The 21765-nt window shown below is 39.4% G+C and overlaps 1 protein-coding gene across 1 annotated transcript in view; it reads left to right on the plus strand.

Moving 5' to 3' along the window:
• Positions 1 to 21765, plus strand: part of Itga8 (integrin subunit alpha 8) — a 189065-nt gene that overhangs the window by 135848 nt on the left and 31452 nt on the right. Inside the window, exons 24-25 of the mRNA XM_010617262.1 lie at positions 9658 to 9763; positions 11713 to 11871. Of these exons, the coding sequence (XP_010615564.1) occupies positions 9658 to 9763; positions 11713 to 11871 (265 nt within the window). The remainder of the gene's footprint in view (positions 1 to 9657; positions 9764 to 11712; positions 11872 to 21765) is intronic.

Consider the following 21765-nt stretch of genomic DNA (forward strand, 5'->3'; position numbering starts at 1 on the left):
GTTATCAGTTTTTATTCTTTTCTATACATCCCAACTTCTATCAGAAAATATAGTAAACCTATGTATTAATGAGCTCTAAGGATATCAAAACAAGAGATCGCTCAATTCCCCAAACTGACAGGTCAGCAATCAAATTATAAAAGCTAGTTGATGAGAAGTTAAGAAAATCCATGAATGTGTGAGTCCCTGAAAAAAAATCTTCGCTTTTCTCATAATTATTTTAGCATAATGATCATTTAGTTTCACCATACTGTATCTTGGATTTAATAAGCAGCTCTTTGAAGGTAAGGAGTATGGAATCTACATTCCTTATCTTTTCTTTTGGTCTCTCAGTTGAGAGATAGGAGGAAAGTGCTCAAGGAAAAGGCTCAGAATGACCACCAGTTGGAAAATCCATGCCGGGGTGGGGAATCAGAAATGGACTGCATTGATTTTGTTATTGTAATTTTGCTGTCTTTAGAAAATTCAAGGACTGGACTGAAAATGTCACCAGGTATTTTGGACCACACTGTCTCCAGGGGTTCAGAATCCTGGCTCGCTTCCTTTTCCATGGGTCCTGTGGTCCTATGCGGTGGTCATTTGTCTATGGGGACAGCTGTGGAGTTTGCACAGTCCCTGTGGGTCCTCTTACTCCTGTCCTGAGGCTGTCACACAGGGCCCTCCCCCACTGCCTGGGTATCACTGAGGCTGTCCCTAGTGGATTGGAGAATAATAATGCTACCTAGAATTTATTGGAGCCTTCTGTGCGCTACCCCGCATCAGCACATTTTTTTTCCCCCTGTAAGCTGTGCTAAGCATCCTTCTGTTAATTTACAGTTTTATTCGTCTATGTTTGCAGCACATAATGATTACATTCCTCATGGGGGTCGGCACATGCACTTGACACATCTTAATTCTTTTCTTATCCTCTTTCCCTCTGTCTCTTGGTCCTTTTTCCCGTCACAAAAGATCTGTCTCTCCCTTTCCTAATATCTATCTTTCATTTTGCTCTCTGTTTATATTTTTGGTTTGTCATATAAGAGGAAAATGCAATGTTTAAGCTTGTGGGCCTGATTGATTGCACTCAACATAATCTCAAGGTGCATCCGAGTTCCATGACTCGAGTTCAGCCTTTTTAGGGCGGAGTGGTGCTCCCTTGTGTGTAAATATGACATTTTCTTTGTCCACTGATCTGCTAGCTTCCTAAAGGTGAAAGGGAGGGAACTGTGAGGGAAGTGAGGGAAGATGATACAGGTAGAAAACAGAGAGCCAGGATGTAAACGCAGGCAACCAGGCTCTGAAGCTCATGCTCCAAAGTGGCCATGCTATCCTGCCTGCAGAAACAGAGGGTTTTAAAAATTTTTGTACATGAGAGCATATTTATGTACACTTCTGTGACTCTTCCCATTCAGATGAATTTTTGAGATTCACTCATTTTACTGCATGTACTCGTTGCTCATTCGCCTCGTTTCCACCACAGGATTGTACTGTAAAAACATACTGTACTGTCATTCAGCCTTTCCACCATTGATGTAAATTTGGGACTTTGCTTTTTTCATTTTTTTGTAGCATTTTTCCATACATGTCTTCTGCTAGGTACAAGGAAGAATGTCAGCAGACACGTCAGGAAGTGGAATTTAGGGATCAGAGTGCTTACACCCTTTAACTTTACTAAATAATGCCAAACTCTTTTTCAAAATAGTTACAGCAAATTGCACTCCTACAAGAAGTGGATGAAAGTCTCGTCTGCTTTACATTGTCAACTAACACTTACAGTCATCTCATTTTTAATTTTAAGCACATCTGATAGTTAATAGTATGCATGTGAAGATCAAAGTGTATTTCCCTAATTTCCAAGGGAAATTGAGATGCTTTTGAAGTATAGGTCATGACTCTTCATTCTTCCTATTCAGGGAGTTTCTTGTTAATTCTTTATATGTATTTCTCCTCAGAGGATTGACTTTTTCTTGTTAGTGCATAAAAAATCATTTGTACTCAAGAATTTTGACATTAATCTAACAGTTAGACATCCAACAAGTATCTTTTCAGTTTGTGGGCTCTGGGATTTCTATTTAAAATCAGGTTTATTGATATATAAACTTCATGAAGTAAAATTCACTTTTCTGAGACTCCAGTTTGAAGAGTTATAGCATCACAAGAAATTCAGCACAGCACTGTGCCTTCAGCCCAAGTGGTTCCTTTGTAATAAGACCCTCTCCCACCCCTAGACCCTGGAAACCTTGATCTATCTTCTGTCATGATATTTTTACCTGCTCCCGAATGTCACAGAAAAAGACTCATTCATAATCAGCCTGGCTTCTTCCACTTACTGTGAATCTCGGAGAAACATCCACATTGTTGAATGTTTCAAGAGTCCGTTTCTTTAAGGCTGAGAAATATTCCACTGAATTGGTGTCCGGTGAGTTATGTGTTCATTCCCCAGTTAGTGGTCAGCAGTGTGGGGCTAGTAAGTGTAAAGCTGCTGTGAGAGCATTCATTTGCAGCTGTTTGTTGGAGCATTTGTTTTCCACACATGGAATTGCTAAGTTAGGTGGTCACTTATGTTTGGAGGAAGTTGCTTGTGTGGTTTTTTTTTGGGGGGGCTGTAACACTTCCCTCTTTTACCCTCCTCCTGTGCCGGGGATCGAACTCAGGACCTTGCACTTGTCAGGCAAGAGCAGCACCACTGAGCTAGATTCCCAGCCCAACACTTCCTTTTGCGTCTCCTCTAGCAGTGTGTGAGAGTTCAGTCGTGCTGCCCTCTGGCGAGTGTGTGTTGTTGTATCTGTATTAAGTCATTTTCATAAGAGTGTCACGTATGTCACTGACGTTCTATCCCATTTGCTTAGTGACCAGTTATGTTGAGTTTTCTTTCGAGCCTTATCTGCCATGAGCATCTCTTTTTGCTGAAGTATCTCTTTCTGTTATCCATCCATTTATTCACTGGGTTATTCAGCTTCTTATCACTGAGTTGTACTATTTCTCTATCTGTTCTGGATACATTGCTTTTCATTTATGTATCCTGTAACTGTAGTATGGCTTTACATTTTCTTAGTTGTGCTGTTCAAAGACCAGAAGTCTTACACTGCAATTAAATTCAACTGGTCAGCTATTCATAGTTTGGCTTGGTGTCCCAGCTAAGAAATATTTGCCTTTCCAAAGTCATACAACTTTCTTCTATGTGCTCTACTAGAAGTTTTATTATTTTGTGTTTTACATATAGGTCTACAATTAATTTTATGTTAATTTTTTACCTGGTCAGAGGTAAGGGCCAAGATTCATTTTTACTTACGAATATTCACTTCACAGGTGTTCCTAGGACATTTTGTTGAAAAGATCATCCTTCTCTCTCCCATTAAATTGCTTCAGCACCTTTGTTGAAAATCACTTCTTCTTATGTGAGGATCTATTTCTGGATCTTACATTTTGCCCTATATATGGGAGTGTTGTTCATTTTTAGATATAAAGCTAATCATTATAAAGCCAATCGTGCTGTTTCTACTTGGATGGCCTAGGTAATTTATCATTCATGGATTTTGTCTATTTTATCTAAATTGTTCCACATACTGGAATAAAATTGTTCATAATATTTTCTCATTTTCCTCTTAATATCCTTAGGATTTATAGTGTATCCTTTCCATCATTTCTGATATTGTCAATTTGTACCTTCTCCTTTTTGTTCTGATCAGTATGATGAGAATTAATGATTTTTGCCAAAGAACCAGATCTATGAATGTATGTATGTATGTATGTATGTATGTATGTATGTATATGTATGTATGTATGTATGTATGTATATATCTGTCATCTATCTATATCATCTTTCTTGCTTGCTTGCTTCTGCTTTCTACTTGTGCTTTCTTCCTCCTTCTTTAGTATGTATATATCTGTCATCTATATCATCTTTCTTGCTTGCTTGCTTCTGCTTTCTACTTGTGCTTTCTTCCTCCTTCTTTTTTGTTGTTATTTACCTCTTTCTGCTTTCTGTACGGTTGATATCTTCTTATTTATCTAGTGTTGAAATTTATCTCTGTGTTGAAATTCTCATGTTTCCCTGAAGATAAGACCAAGTTAAAGATCAAAAGCACCAGCCCCCATCAGCCTAGCCTTGTTTTCTTGGTTATTTTTCTTGTTGCTAAGAAAAAATAGCAGCACCCAAAGTTAAAGGAGGAGAGGTTTATTTGGCTCACAATTTGTAGAGGTTTCAGTTCATAGCTGGCTGGGTCTGAGGCAGGACGTTATGGCATAGGGCATCTCAGGAGGGAAACAGCTCATGGTAGGCAGAAGGTAGAAAGCAGCAAAGCAGCAAAGTATTGAAGAAGCAAATGACAACAGGTGCCTTCTTTCTGTCCTTTATATTCTATCCAGGCTATGTACCCTTAAGGTGGGTAGCACTCACATCCAGGGAGTGCCTTGGCATTATCCACACTATGCCAAACCAATCAGTGGACTAAATTAGTCATCACACACCCTTGATGCCAGCATCATACACTGTAGATCCAGACACCTCTGAAAAGTCCCATCTATGAGTGCATGAGAATTTGGGGGGACATCTAGATATAAGCCATAACTTTGCCTTACCTACCATTACTGGGTAGCCATACAGCCAGAGAATAGTGAGCTATAATCTGCATTACACTGACCATCACCATGGTAATGACCAGCTATTACTTACAGCTGCAGTTTATTTTCCAGTTAGGCCTTAGTTTCACAGAAACACCAGGTGACAGTGATTAAAGACCTCCCTTCTTTTCTCACATAAGCATTTGGTGCTATTAGCTGTGTGCCACCGTCACTGAGCTAAATCCCTGGTCCCTTAAAATGTTTATATGTTGGATTTTCATTATAAGTCATTTCAAAATATTTTTTTATTTTTATTTAAGCCATTAGTTAATTCATGGGAGTTCATTATTTTGATATACAGGTAACCAGTATTTGTTTTATTTTTGTAGATTTCTCATTTCATCCCCCTATTTCGCTTGGTGGGATAAATGTTATTTTTAAAAATCAGAGAAGAAGCCACAAGCATTACATTTTACTCTCTTATTTTTATATGTTGTCAAAAGTTTCAGCTAGTACATGTGAACTTTTGTTTTGTTCTTAAAGCTTAGCTTAACTTACTTTTGCAAACCAAAAATAAGCTTAAACTGTTTTATGATTTCAAAATAAATATAAAAATTTATATTTTTATTTGAGAAGTCCCAAGTCAGCTATCCAAGATAGCTAAGAATTTAATGTAACTATTTATTTTCCTATATCCCTGTCATGAAATTAGTGTTTTCAAAAATATTTCTACCATCACAATAAAACAAAGAAAGACATTTCTATAGTTTTTGACAATAAGCCAAATAATTAATTAAAATTAGGTTTCTCACACGTATTCAATAATTTCAGTTGCTGAGTTAATGCCCAATGACTGACCACAGTTTATTCTCTAAGACAGTGTTAAAATTCTTTTTGGTCATTTTACATAGTAAAACTCTTTCATCTGACTATGCAGCAAAAACATTGGTTCTGATGTTTAATTCTTCAAGGAACACAGCTGCTATGTTGAAAATCTTCCATGTTCAGTTTTCAGGAAAATCTAATTTTCTCTTAGCCAATGGTGTTTATTTGATTGTGTTTTAACATGGATTATCTTACACAGTGGTTTTAAAAAATTTACTGTTATTTGTAGTTTAAAAATAAACAAATACAGATTTTTTGAGTAGGGGGAAAATACTGAAAACTATTCCTTTTGTTTCATAGCTAAATAAAATGAACATTGTCTTTGAGCCATGCCCCTTGCTGATACAAAGGATGAATTTAGTACAGATGTGTAAAAAGTAGATTTGGCCATCAGGAGCACCTCATGAAGAGATGATAGGCAGATAGATAGATAGGAAGAAAATAATCAATATTTATAGGAATATGATCAATTATCCAACAGCCTAGAAAGGGGGACTGTGAGGGCCAAAGAAAAAAGACAATGGAGACTTGCATAATTTCAAAGTATATGGACTGCTGGGAGGTCAGAGTGAGCACACAAGGATTCCCCGAGCTGGCTATTATTTATTGGGTGCACAGTAATTGGAGGGAGAATGGGTGACTTAGAGGGTGGCAGCAACCCTGTTGATGAGAATCTTATATTGACGAAGGCAGTAAGGAGAGCATTCTTATAAAAATAGGTGGGGTGAGTTAAGCTGATAGGGAATTCATCCCTGCCCAGGTAAAACATTTCTCTTGTTGTATTACTACTCAGCTTTTAAAGAACCAGGAGGTCTTCAGCTGATGTAATCCTGCCCTTGAGCACATCATGGGACCATTCAGGCCTCAGCTGTGACTGAAGGCAAAACAGGGTTATGTCTCCACATGACACAGCTGGCTCAAGGGCAGAGCAACATTGGGCCCAAGACAGCTGTACTCATACTTTAGTTATGAAATGGTTTTCCCCAAAACTTACACAGAATGGCTCTCGACAACTGTTGAATAGGTTTGTACTGAGATCACAATCGTGCCAAACCAAGGCCTGCACAAGATCCAGTACGATCCACGGCAGAGAGTGAGCATTGTCTCAGACAGGAAGCGACAAGTCTCACGGTCTGGAATTCATGGGTCTTGAAAACCAGGTTTTAAAAATAGGATTCACACCATATTAATAAATGCCCAGATTTGAACTTCCTGACAGCAAAACTCTGATTCCTTTATTCCAGAAAATGAACTGTATTCCAGGAAAATGGAAACTTAATTTCACACACACACAAAAAGCTGCCACATTTATGGTTATAGCAACTTATTTGTATAGCCCTAAACTGCAAACACCCCCCGGTGTCCTTCAGTGGGTGAACAGTGAATGAACAGTGATTATCCACACTGCAGACTTTCACTTAACACTAAAAAGGACCGGACTATTGACAGATGGATCAACCTGGATGGGTCTCCCCAGAGTTATGCCGAGTGAAAGAAGCCAGTCTCCAAAGATTACATGCTGTATATTTCCATTTATGTAACATTCTTGAAATGACAGAATTACAAAAGCTGATTGGTTGTTGCCAAGAGATGAGGAGGGAGTAGGGTGGAATGAAGTGAGTATCACTATAAAAGGGCATCTTTAACTTGAAAGATGTGATTTGTACCTTGACTACATCAATGCCAATATGCTGATGGTGATATTGCACAAAATAGCGCAGTTTGATTCTGTAAGATGTCACCATCGAGGAAACTGGTTAGAGGGTAGATGAGAACTCCCTATGTTATTTCCTATAAACGCATATAAATATACAGTTACCTCAAATACAATTTAATTTAAAAAATGAACTTCTCCTCAGAACTCCCCCCCTAGTATCTAAAGTAACCATTAATGGTGCCCCAGTCTTTCTTAGGAGGGAGCACTGTTCAGTAGGAGTGGTTCTATTACTGCATGGACTGTTAATACCAAGTGAGGTAGTTGATTTTGTTTTTCTTGGAGGCTTGCTCCCCTCTTTCAAAAACATTCACTGATTTAGTGTGTCTTTGAGATAGTTTGGGGTCACTCTGCACCATGGTTTAGTCCAGATCTGAGTCTTCTTTAGTAGGTAAATGTCTGAGATTTGTGAACCATAGCTTTGGATGGTTTTGCTGGGCCTTGGTATAACTTATCTGTTTCTTCATAGTTTTTCCTCTGATTTTGCTACAGAACTCCACCAGGAAATTTCAGTTGGGTTCATTAACTATTACTGCAATTTAGCGACCCCCCCACCCCGCCCAGGATACACAGCATATTGGAAACAGAGTAGAGGGTCTTAAGAAAACATTATTTTAGTTCTCTCCTACAGCTGAGCCACTACTTCTCTGTACAGGAGAGTTTCTGGCCACGTTGACCCCACAGTACTTGCCAAGGTCTAAAGATACATGCCTCTGTGATCCTAGAGAAGGTGTCACCAGTTCTGCAAGATCCAGGACTAGAAGAACAAAAAGGTTGCAGAGAAAATGTATTCAGCCTCTTTTCTAGTTTCTCTCTATGCTGGAAAATACAATATTCCCTAGAACTTCACAGTGGATAGTGGATGTTGGGCACGGATCCCGCTGTGTTGCCAAGCAGAGAAGAAAGTGAGGAGTTTAGTGCAAAGTGAGCAAGACCCTGTGGAAAGGAAAGTCCAAGCTGCCCGGGTTTCCCTCTGATGAAGCAGCTTGACACATCTTGTGCTCATCTACCATGTCCCTCAAGGTGGAGCTGAATATAGTTTGACCAGGTCAAGTAAGAAAAGAGAACCACACAGTGACAAGCCAATACAAAGGTCGAGAATTTTGAGGGGTCAGGGCAGTGTAGCTGTGACCCACATTGTGGAGAGTTGATTTTTTTTTTGGTTCTGGGGATCGAACTCAGGACCTTGTGCTTGTGAGGCAGGCGACGGCACCAAAATCCCTGGCCCTATGGACCCACATTTTTATTTAACAGGTACAAGTGAAAGCTGTATATGAAGGGCTTTATAATTTAGTAACATATCTGTGGGTCACCCATTTTCAAATGTATCTCTGCACCCACTTCTAAAACACAATGCAGCCAAATTAACTTTGACCAAAAGCACTGGAAGCATTTTCCAATCATTTGTGGTAGACAACCCAAAGAGTGTGTCGCAGCTTTCCAGATGAGCCCACAGACAGACTGACCTGAATTAGTTGCCCTATGGTGGGAATTTAACCCAATACATTTTATGTTTTCTGCCTCAGAGGGAGATTACCCAGAGGAGGAGAAAAATAACTCTGAAGTTTTAAGAGGCTGCAGTAATTATCGAATACCCCCTACAAGGCATTTGAGATATTTAATTGCCACAAGAGATGTTTTATGTTGAAGTTATTTTTAGCCAAAGGTCTAGAAATTCTTTTATAGATTTTTTTTTAGCCTAAAATCTTCTACACAGCATCGATTTTCTTAGGCAATGATTCTTTTTATGATTTATTTAAAATACCAGTTTAGTTCACAATCTGTTTTTAACACAAAATAATGCTACATAATAAATTTTATTCACCCTAGGGTCCTCATCATGTGTGTTGCGGAAAGATATAGAAATTAATCTCCTACTCACATGAATACACCATTTAACTCTTTCTTACCCTTGAGTTCTCTTTAAGGCAACTCTATCCTATGCTTTATTTTGTGCCTGCCCTCAGGAGAGGTCTGGTTACATTAACAGAAATCCAAGAAGAGATACACAGTGACTGTTTTTTCTATTCTGAAGTCTTTAACTAAAAACTGTATTTCTTTACAACTAGACATTAAACTCAACACACAACTTTACTAGATATTCATCCGCTCACACAAAATGTCTCACTTCCTGATGTGGTTTAAAGGAGGATTACACAGCCTGTATACACACAGACGCGCACACACAAAAACACAGAAGAGATAAAGGTATCTATGTACGTGTATGCTTAATTATTCACCTCAAGAGTGCTCTTTGCTCTGCCCCTTCCTGTTCAAGAAATGAGGTGACAAAACATAGTTGATTTGAACTACAGACCACTACTTAAGAGTGTGAAATAGTAGATGTTTCGCTTTAGTCATTTTGCTAGATATCAATTCCCGCAGTTTTTCCGTGTAGGCAGTATGTTCTCAGGTGAATTAAGGGGCACCGTTTCTTCTGTTGTCAGTGAACACTGTGGTGAAATATTCCTTACCTGGGCCATTATCAGCAATTAACCCACCATTCCATGTTTCAGCGTATCCCACCCTCCGCAAGTTGTTCTGCCCATTCATAACTGGCAACTGGAAAAGGAGCCCCGCAACGAAGAGGAAGTTGGGCCATTGGTGGAACACATTTATGAGGTAGCTGTCTTCTGTGTTTAAGCCGTGCTAGGGTTTCATTCCTGTGCTCTCTGCTAATTAAGTGTATAGCACCTTTAAAAGCATCAATCCAAGGCCCAAGCTTTATGAGCTGCCTGAATTCATGGTGTTATGCTCTCGCGTCCTAGTGGGTCGGGGGAGGAGGTCCTGTTAGTACTCACAGGCCTGGTCACTTGCTTCTCAGTGGTGAGAGCCACTACGTGGGAAGAAGCATTTTATCTTGTACTGCTCTTCTGTTCTACAAAGTTACTTTTTGCTCTCTTTAATATTTGGACAGCCCATTCATACAAATGAGTTGCTGCCTAGACTTCCTTCCAATTCTCCCCGCATTTTTGGATATCTCTAAGCCTCACCCATCTCTTAAACTGAAGGTCACCAGCTACAAGGTACCTGAGGGAAAGTTTGATGGATGCTTGCTTGTCTCTTGTACAGAAAAATGTACTTGTAAGATGAGCACAAGGCAAACAGATAACAATAATTTTGCTTTTCAGCTACTTAACTCAGCTTAGAAATAAGTTATTCTGAGATTTGAAAGAGTCCACTAATGAGTAATATACTTTTCCAGAAGCAGACAAGTGAGACTTTAAAGTTTGGGAAAATATTCTGATTCAATCTTACATAAAGCAGTCCTACTTCTAATCTTAGCATAAATGGATTATAAAAGTTTAGGGTAATTACCAGGTGCACCAAAAGCAATCTTCAAATGTTTCTTACATGTCAACTTCATGTCTTAAAATGTACGGCATCAACAGATACCATACCTCTTTGATAGACCACCTAATAAACAAAAACAATTATTCATCGTTTCATGGAATGATGGTAATTGTCACAAATGTGGGGAGGAAAAGGATCCCTGCCAATTTTGAAGGTGAAATTTTAAATCCACAATAAATGTGGACATGCTCCGTGTTTTCAGCTCAGTTTTGTATCCTGTGAGTACAAGAGTTCGTGCATGAAAATCGTTCATCTCTTAGGAGATGTGGCCCTTCTTGCCTTGGGATTTGCTGATGAAAACAGAGGGAGCTCAGCTTTCAGGCACACAGTCATAGTGAGCTGCAGTGAGCCCAGACTTTAGCACTTGATGGATGGCCCATTTTCCAGGGGGTGAAAGAGGGCGCGTCCCATATGGTTGCAATTGACAACTTAGTAGTTAAGAAGAGGCAGATTCCAATGTAAAGAAAGTCACTGAGTTTTGAAAGCATACCATTAAAATTGTATTTCTAGCGCTACTATTAAACAGGTATAAACTTGTGGTGAACAGCCAAAGTTAACACAGGTTGAGCATGCTTAATCTGAAAACGTGAACTGTGCTTCAAAATCCAAAACTTTGGGGGCACTGTGCCACAAGTGGAAAATTCCATATCTGATCTCATGCTGTGGGTTGTGGTGCAAAACACAAGCACGTTAAAAACACTGTATGAGATGACCTTCAGTTTACGTGCATAAGGTATATATGAAACATCAGTGAATTTTGTCTTTACACTTGGGTCCCAAGATATCTCATTGTGTATATGAAAATATTCCAAAATATGACATCTGAAATACTCTAGTCCCAAGGATTTTGGGTAAAGGTACTCAATCTGTATTATCTTCACTGAGGAAATCCAATTTTAGTACTCCTCAGACTGGCGTCTTCTCAAAACACCAGCAAGGCTGGGGATTTTGCAAGTGCAAGGTTCTGAGTTTGATCCCTGGTACCAAAAAAACTAAAAATAAATTTAAAAATAAAACAAAATAAAAACACCAGCACATCCTTCTTTCTAAGCTCTTCCTGCCCATGTGGACTCCTTTCTTTTTTTTTTTTTTTCTTATTTTTAACATTTATAATCCTGGTGACTTAAAACCAGAAAGATGCATTCTAAAACAGGTCTGGGGTGTGTATAGGTGGATTTTGTCTTCCTACCATTTCCTATTGTGTCATTTGCTTGCAGCTGCACAATATTGGACCAAGCACAATCAGTGACACCATTTTGGATGTGGGCTGGCCATTCTCTGCACGCGATGAATTTCTTCTTTATATTTTTCATATTCAAACTCTGGGACCCCTGCGGTGTCAGACAAATCCTGACATCAATCCACAGGATATAAAGGTAGGAATCCAGTCCATGCAGTGGTTTTATTATCTTTATGTCAAGGAAAAGATGAAAATGGTGACTTGTTTAAAAAATAATAATTATAGGTCCCTTCAGTAATCATTGATCCGACCTTTCCTTTTAGTTTTATAAAGTGCCAAATTCAATTTAAAATACCATTCCTAGAAAACTTCCACTCCTCTTAGATTTGTTGCTCATAGGAACCTGTCATTTATTTCACCCATTTCAATATACACCTTTTATATGTGGCTTGCCAAGCTGAAATCATAAATGGATATGTCTCGCTTCAGAGAATTAGTACAAAATGTTATTTGAAAATTCTTGTTGGTATGTTGACAAAAGGCATATAGATCTTTACCAAAGTGGGCTGGCATCCATAGTAAATGGTAAAATACGAGCATTTACCAAAGGTCGACTCAATGTTACCAGGACCCCACTGTAGTGAAGCTCATGGAGAAACCCAAAGCCCTGCTTCCCAGGCTCTGAAATGCAACCAAAGCATAAAATGCAGGATCTGGAAGGATCCTGAGATTAGCAGCTGAAAAGGTCAGGGAATTACTGCATCCCCATAATCCCATCATGAGGAGGGGCTGTGACAGGAGGATCATGAGCTCCATCCCAGTCTGGGCAACTTAGAGAGACCTTGTCTCAAAATTAAAAGAATAATAATGATTTAAAAAGATGTGGAGGTGGCTCAGAGCAAAGGCCCCTGTTTCATCCCCCAGTACTGCAGAAACAAAAACCAAAACTCCAGTGCTAAGGATCTGATCCCATCCAAATGAAGATTCAGTCTTCTGCCTTGCAAGCGCAAGGACCCGAGTTCAATCCCCGGTACCAAAAAAAATTTTAAAAATAAAAATAAATAGAAGAAGATTCAGTCTTGGCTTCAGTTCCTTCTAAGAGGAAAGAAACAAATTAGCATAAGCCCTTGAAAATGTCACACCTGTGTGAAAGCAAAACCAAAAGTTTGCAAATCAGATGTTGTCCTCAGAAGACAGCTTCTTTAAGGAACCAGCATTCTCCTAGTAGCCGTGAGGATACAATGCCGCAGTCCACAGGCAGACTCCACAAACAGCCAGAATGCAGGTCTACCTGGACCAGGGCCTCTGGGTCACTGCAGATGACGAAAGGCTTCCTTTCCAACCCTATACGCCTCTGTTTCTCGGAAGAAGACTGAAAGGAGGCCTCGCATTAAATCTTCCTTCTATAAAGAAATAATAAATAAGACCACTGTGTTCCATGAAGTATCTGAAATACTTCCTCCCTGGAATTCTTCCCATTTCCTCTTTCTTTGGTCTCCCTCTCTAAGGACAGTAGCTTATTGTAAAACATCTTCAAACATTAATATGAAACCTTTAAGTAACTCAGATTGTCATATATCCTGCTCTATTTAACATGCGCTATAGTTTGGTTGTAGATTCTCAAAGCACATCATCACCCAGAAAGTTTCTCTCTTTCAGTGCAATGTTTAGTTTCTATCTGACACTATTTATGTATGTTTGTATATGTATATCATGTAACTTGTTTAATGTGTACCGTGTTGGTTGTGAGTTACTTTTTGGTGGTAACTTAGCAATTGTTTATAGTGACTGAGGCAGTCCTGATAGATATGTTTCCTGAAAGGTTGACAGATTCCTGCAAACCCAGTGGGGATATAGACCGGGCACCTGGTGTTGTCTGCTACTCACTTATTCTTTAAAGTGCTCATGGACTTCCATTAAAAATCAGTCTGAGAGAAATCAATATGGAGACACCTCAAAGAGCTGGGATTAGAGATTCTATTTGACCCATCCATCCCTCAGCTGGGTATCTTTCCAAAAGAATTAAAAGAATCATATCACAGTGACATATGTGCACCTATGTTTCTAGCGGAACTGTTTGTAATAGCTAAAACTTGGAAACAGCCCATTTGCCCATCAGTTGGAGACTAGATAAAGAAGATGTGTTTGTTCTAATAAATGGAGTACTGCTCAGCCATAAAGAATGAGAAATTAGTCATTCATAGGAAAATGGATACATATTGAGGATATAGTCCTAAGTGAAATAAATAAGTCACACATATATAAATACCGAATAGTTTCTCTGAGGTGAAAAACTATAATGGTATACGTAAGATCCTAATGATATAATTGACAATGCAAAATAGGAAGAAAAGAGCTAAAGGTATAGGGGAAGTGGGAAGGGTAGGGGAAAGGGAATAAGGAAAAAGAAAAAGAAATATGAGAAAATGGAAATAAAGTATTTGTAAATAGGGAAGGGAGGAGGGGGTGAAGGGAGGGCAGGGATAAGGGGAAAAATGAGAACCAAGACCTGTCATGTAAAGGTACAAGATCCCAGTGATGAATGTAACTGTACTGTATACCTAAAATGTACCAATACATTCAATGAGAGGGGAAAAAAATCAGTCTGAGGCTAGGAATTTTTCAAATACAACTTTATTAGGCTCCTTTCCTAAAAAACTTTAAGTCTGTAAAACTTAAATGTAAGATTTGATTATACTATGAAGCAATAGTTGCTTACATCAGTTGATCATAACCATGTATAAATTTTTGAAATTATGAATTCATGGAAAGATTTAAATTGCATCACTTTCAAATTCTCAATGTACGTTTACCAATATTTAAAATATAGAGTCTAGAAAAACTCTTTATTAATAAATACATTTTAAATAGACATTCAGTATGCTTATATCAGTGATTATAAACAATTGAGAACACTTGAAAATTATTTTCCTCTTAAAATATTAAATAATTTCATGGTGAGGTTGCTATTAGCTTACTTGGTAACTCATGTCTTCCTAGAGGATACAAAGACAAATAATCTTTATCTCAAATATAGGTGAGAGATTAGGGGAAAATATAGTATTTGTATATGTTGTCAACACAATAGGCCTCAGAAATTTTAATTTTAATATCAATTTTAAGATGTTAAGCACTTGCATCAAAGTTAGCTGCTTTAAAAAATGTTGTGTAGCTAATTTTATTTTTATCAAGAAGCAGACGAAGTGAATTTAGTAAAAGGAACAGGGAGGCAGAATTGTATTTGTAAAGGCGAGAATTAAATCCCAGCATTTAACAAATGGACTGACTGCATGTGGTACACTTGCTTGCTATGTGTGCCATGGTTTGTGCTATGGTTTGTCCCGTCCGAAGTGTGTATTTAAATCTGGCTCCAGTGTGTCAAGAAATGAGGAGACCATCAGGAGGTGCTTGAGTCATGGAGGCTCTGTGCTCACGAAGAGATTATTGCTGCTCTCCAAGAGAGAGTCCCTTGACCTTGAAGGAGTGGGTTTGTTGAAAGCAGGTTGTCGTGAAGGAGAGCTCCTCTTGCTTCCTCTCTCAGTACATGGCCCCTTCCACCCTCCCTTCCTGAGGTCCTCACCAACTCTGTGCTCCTAGGCACCCTGGCCTACAGGACCACTAGCCACGATAAACTCTCCTTTATAGGTTCATCACCTCAGGGGCTCGGTTATAGCAACAGAGCACAGACGACGTCATTTGTGGTGCATTTCCTTCTGAGCAGAGGGAGAGGTGGGCAGCGCTTGGTAAACCTCTGCCTCCGTGACCACAACCTCTCTACAACAGAACCGAGGAATTAGATCAGTGGTTCCACCGCTTGCCTCACAAGCCCAAGGACCCGAATTCCATCCCCGGTACCCCCCAAACAACCTCTCCCCAACACCCAACCTCACAGGCCAGTCCACACCAGCCCTGGGGCTGTCCTCAAGGAAGGCTGGCCCCACTTTCTGAAGTTGAAGGACTTGCATGGTTCCCTCATCACGTTTTCCTCTTCGGCCCCTCAAGAAATGTTCTTTCCGCTAATTTCCTTTTGTTGGATTCCGATGCACCTTTTTAGTTAACTTCTCCCTCTCTTCCATGGTCTCCTTTTGCTCACTTACTACTGAACAGGGTGCTTTTCTCCATTGTATCTCCCCAACCCTCTCACAAATTTCTGAAAAATCATGCTTATGAAAAAAAAACCGTCCAGATTTTCTTGGAAGCATTTTCTGGGCCACCCACTCCACGGAACCTGTGTGTCCCGCTCTGAAGCCTTCGAAATGCCCCAGATGTCCCCTCAGAATTTCTGTGAAGCTTCCATATACTTCCTCACTTCCCTCTACTAACATCTATTTCCACCTAAATATGAACATTCAAGAGAATGAACTACACACAATAATTTTTTTCTATTTTTTTAAAATTACTCATATGGCCACAACCCTGGATATTATTATTTTTATTGCAAATACACAGTTTTATGGCATCAAAACCATATTGAGGCTTAAGTGGGGACTTTGTGGAATGGCTTGAAGACTCAACTACCATTTAAAACACCATTTTAAAAGAGAAATGCATTCTGAATGCCAAATATTGAGTCCAACCCTTCTGAAATCCAACCCACCTACTAACTGAGGGTGTGTTCCAAAGGCAATAAAGTTTCAAAGTCTTCTCACATAACTCTTGAAATCCAATAAGACCCTGGTAGGGTTTAATTTTCACAACAGTGACTTGGTTTGGTTATCCAAACATGTTTCCCTAATGTTCCCTAGGTTTGAGCAGGGTACAAGGGCCACCTGTATAAGCCGCCAGCATGACCATTCTAACCCATGGCTTCCTTAGGAAACAATGGACAAAAGTTCTCACCCACATCTGCCTCATTTGTGCTCCAAATCATCAGCCACTGAATTAGGGCAGGGCAAGGGTGACTACACATGCAGATGCTACTAGAAGTGTGTGTGTGTGTGTGTGTGTGTGTGTGTGTGTGTGTGTTAATGTACACACCCATCTCATGTCAGGCTTCGTGGGGGATTCACTCAAGTTTTTGAGTAGTAGAAGAATCCCTTTAGTATGAGTTTAGGAAAAAAAGAGTGAGCTTCACAACCCTTGGTTTTCTCACCAGCAGAAACCAAGGCTCAAGGGGCGTCTGCAGCGTGGGGGTGAGGAAGTGCTTCGAGCTCATTCCCTCCTACTTTCATCTTGGCCTCCCAGGGGAAAGGTGTCTGCCTCTAGGTTTCTCTTCTGTTGTGATGGTTCCCACGTGGTCACACCCACTTGCTATGTTCTGTATCCTTGGGAACCCTAAGCAGATGTTCCTGAGGGTTCTGCCTCTAGGCTTCTTGGTCTAGGCAAGAGGGAGAGGATTTCAGTGTGGCAGTTTCTCCAGTTCTACCATTTAATACATTTTGAAACATTCAACTGTCTGCAACATTCAAACCAATCCATTAAATCTAATTTTTTCCAGATCCTTGTTGGAATAAGATTTTAGAGTGAAATAGTTCTCAGCTATAGCAAAGGCAGTAAAATAATTATTTCAAACTATCAGTTTTGTTGTTTTAGTGGACTTTCTCCTGGGGTTTGGAAAGTCATTCAAAGAGGGGATGATCTTTAGATAAGATGAGGTTGAAAAAGTAGACAGTACTAAGGAACTAAACGTTTCATAAAAAGTGAAGGGTTTTTTTTTTTTAATTGGCAGGGTTTCATAATACACAGCCAAGTGTAAGATTCCAAGGGAAAAGGTTCTGGAATGAGAGGCTGTGCCCAGGAGAGAAGGACAAATGTGATGCCCAAATGTCAGCTGTGTTAAGATCACAGCACCACATTCTGGGCTTAACTCAAGAAAAAATTCTGAGGTAAAAATGGTCTTAGACCAAACCAGGAAGAGCATCATGTGAGGAGAAGCCAGTGCTGTTTGTAAAAATTATTGCTAAAGCCAGGGAAGCGGGAGGTCGCCACCGAGTCTGGTCTCTTCAACAAGACCCATCCCACAGGAAGTCTAAATTGCAACCAAATAGTACGAACATGACGAAAAGAAGCAGAACCAGTTCATTCATCAAGGATTATAGCCACACAAGTACTTTTTTAGAATCAAGTGGGCCCACAGACAGTGGCTTGGCAAATTTGCATCGTTTTGCTTTATCCTTAAGAGTACTTTCCTCTTTCATAACTGCCTTTACTTGCTGGTTCTCATTAATTTAGAATGGAGAGACACGTCTTAGTCCCTAAACAATTCTCACTGATTCATTGCCTGTCTGTCTCTCTGTCTGTCTGTCGGCCTGAATGTCTGAATGTCCATCTGTCTCCCTCCCTCCCTCCCTCCATTCCTCCCTTTCTTTTTCACAGGCACACACGAACAACTTAAAAACCAAGACATAAAAAGAAAGACCATTTCATGTTAACTTACTGATTTTTTTTCTTCCTTGTAGACTTTTCTTGGTGTACTCTTTTGTGGGCCTTGAACATTTGGAGCCTCAATTTACTTCACAGCTAAAGCATTGTTAGATATCTGCTTCGTGTCCCTTCAGTGCTGCAGCTTCTCCTACAAGCTCTCCTTCCAGGAAAAAAAAAAAAAAAAAAAAAAAAAAAAAAAGCCCTAGCATCTCATTCAAAAGGTCTGGTCTGGAGAGCCCAACCAAATTGTATTTCTCTTCTCCTCCAGCTGTGATTCTCTTGGCACCTACCACTTGCTCTTGAAGTGGTCCTTTTCAGCCTCCTGTAAACATTCTTTCCAGACAGGAGTGCTCCCTTTCATCAGGAGTTTATCTCCTTTGCTCTTCTAGTGCCTGAAGACACAGTTCTCAACCACCAAAGAGAATACTCTGGGACCCATTGTTTTCTGCCTTTCTTCTCCTTGAGATGGTCTTCAGGTTCCCGCGGATATATTTTTTAAAGCAATTATTGCCAACTTTAGATAAATGTTATGAAAATACCAGTTCCAAGATGCACTGCTTTCTGTGCAATTGAAAGTCACCTGTTTCATGTGGCCTTGACATCAGATGTGAGGACTTCAGCTGGTCAGCCCATGCATAGTCCAAAACATAAAACACCACATCCAAAGAAAAGAAAAGCTTTGGAATCACCAAGAGGATGCGATGATTCTTCTGGTCATGCTGTGCATGAACTTTTCAGAAGGAAAAATAGAGTGGGTATTTTTCCACTCCCCTCAAATCCTTAACATCTATGTCTTAATTACATGGTGGGAAGAACCCCTGGGCTGGTCTCCACTTGGGTTTAATTATAGACAAAGAAGTCCATGAGAACAGTTTACAGTTTCCCTGTGCTAGCAGTACCTGAAATCCAAAGAGAAATTTCAAACAACATAGCATGCCCTGCTTTGTTTGGGTTCTCAGTGCCTTTAGTCTGGTTTCACTGAACCCCTTTATTCAAATGCTGCATTTCCAACTCTCCTATACATTCTGGGCCTTTAACTCATAAATTTAATCCATATCCAGTCAACCCATTAATTTAAACCTCTGCCTGCATGCAGAGTTTGGCAAAAAGCTGTGCAAATAGAAAGCTCTTGTTAGGGTCAAATTCTGAGTAGCAGCTGGAGAGAGAAACGTATTTACTAACAGTTATTTCTTTGTTGCAGAAAGAGGCTATTTCATTTGCTCTGAGGAAACTACTGCACCGTGTACTACCAGCTCCTCATAGCACTGAGCATATTTATCCTCCAAACTGAGCGTCTGTCTAACCCTCCCATGTTCTCAGATGAAGGAAAAAGCATGGCCTGTGGGTCAGGGCCAGCTGTGAAAGTGGCTCCAATGTTTGTCTAGAAAATGGACCTTAACTATTGTTTACATTTCTTGGATAGCTTCTTCCTTGCCTTTCGTTTTGTTTTGTCCTTTGAAATAATTTCTGGAATGCCCCTTGAGAGAAACTGGTTTGCAAGCAGTTGAAGATTTTTTGACTGTGGTGCTTGAGGGTGGCACTGCTCTATGTATAAAATAGTGTTGCAAAAAAGGAAGAAATGCATACGATCAACCTTTGCTTCATGTCAGGCTGATTCTCTAGCCTACAGTTAAATCCTATGTTTTATTGAGAGACCCTGTCTAAATATTAGTGAATGATGGGATACCACAATAAGATGCATTCCCTATATGTACACAAGCTTCATCTTATAAAACCACACAGGGAAGTCTGCTAATACTAATACTGATACTACTACTAATAATTATAAGTCACAACGTGAAAAAAACGAATCAGTCCCTGCTTTGTTCCATTACCTCCTCCCTGTAGTTTGGTTAGCTAGAGTAAACTTCTAAAACCTAATGCTTAACAATTTAAAAAGATAGAAATTGTATATGATGAATCTTGAAGCCAAAACTATGCACAGAGAGACAGACAAAGACTCTGGTAGAAAGCACAGAAGACATTTTCAAAAAAATCTCAATTTTCTGATTAAAGTCAGCTTTTTGTCTTACGTTATAAAAGCTTTTCCATCACATCCTTCATCACTGAACATCTGTGAGCCACTCTTTGGCTTTTCCTCCTCCCTGTGCCTGGCCCAGCCATGGTCCTGCGATATCCCAGTGTCTGTGGTATTGATTTTTCCATCTTCAAAACAAAAACTAAGTCAAGTCACTTGACTCCATATCCTCTTCCGAGAATGGGCATCTTTTCCCTTCCATTTATAGCCACACTGAGCCTGCTGTCTCTACTTCTTTATTCCTCTTTGACTGTCCTATAATTGTAATTTTTAAATTACCATATTAAAAGATACTAAATGTTCATCATGAGAACATATCAGACATTATGTGAAAACATAAGAAAAAAATCAACCTCTCCTGGTGTTCCCACCCTTTTATTATGTTGTGTATTTATTTTTGCTTTAATTTTTCCATTCAACTAGAAACATTGTATGATATACTGCCAATACATAAGAATGCTCTAAAAATTCAAACTGTCATTATCAATCCTAAAACAAAATTAGCAAGACTTCCTTGATATCGTCAAATCTCCATGACTGATAACATTTTCATGACCACTCACTTTTCTATCGGTAGATATACAATATCCATAATCTTATTACATATGCTATTATGTAACCTGTCTTTTCCCTTACAAGTATCTTGTGTCTTTGTAAATTAAAAATGTTTGTCTGTATCATCATTTTAAAAACTATCATGTCTTTGGGATACATACATCATTTTTATTTAACCATTGACCTACAGATGCTCATTGAGTCTTGCTAGGAACATTAATATTTTTCTTTGGTGCTTTATCTTGAGGAGGACATTTTGGACAAGGTTCTTAGTTCTGAGCCACTCGGAATGACTTCGATGAGAATGAGTGATATAAGAGCTTAATTTCATACTTTCCCAAGTAGTTATCCGTTTGTCAAAACCTGGTTACTCTTCAGCGACTGCAGTTCAGTCTCCACCTGTATCACATCTCCTACTGAGAAAAAGAGATCCATGATGTTGACAGAGTAGCGAGCACTTTTTGTTCCTTGCTGTTCTTTCTTCCTCTTCAGGATTTGTTTAGCATTCTTTGTCACTCCCTCGTGTTTTGCACTTGTTTTTCCTTGGGGCCTCTATGAAACCACACTTTCCTGGATGTCCTTTTGTCTAATCAGCCCAGCTGTATTTCCCTTGCTGGGTCTTCTTCATTTGCCTTTTATTCTAGGGCTTCCTAGAAGCTTATGTATGACTCTCTGCTTCTCACTTTATATCTTCTCACTGGGCAACTCAAACCACTGCGGCTTAGCTTTACAGACAGTGATGGGTGCCAGTGGGTTTTGCCAGGTTCTTATGACACAGTGAACACCATCATTCCACCTTCTGTGGTGAATCCTACAACACCATGCAGGCATTTCACTTTTCATTCCATAGAGATGGGCATAGGCTGTTGTTCCTCTGGCATAAACCAAACTCCATGTAAAAGAACACATAACTGTCAGGTTAGCACATGGAACAGGATCAGAAAATTGAGTTTCTATATTTTAGTTGGTCCAACATAGAGAATGGGATTATTCTGTGTGACTTATTGAAACTTTCAAGACAGTTTTTTTAGCCATCAGATGTACCCGGCATAGTTCCCTAGATAAAATCACCAGTTCTACAACACTTACAAAATAAACTTGGGCTGAAAGCAAGCTCTGTGACAGCATGAAGTG

Source organism: Fukomys damarensis, unplaced genomic scaffold (genome assembly GCF_012274545.1).
Source record: "Fukomys damarensis isolate Sample0158 unplaced genomic scaffold, DMR_v1.0_HiC HiC_scaffold_37, whole genome shotgun sequence".
Classification (NCBI taxonomy): domain Eukaryota; kingdom Metazoa; phylum Chordata; class Mammalia; order Rodentia; family Bathyergidae; genus Fukomys; species Fukomys damarensis.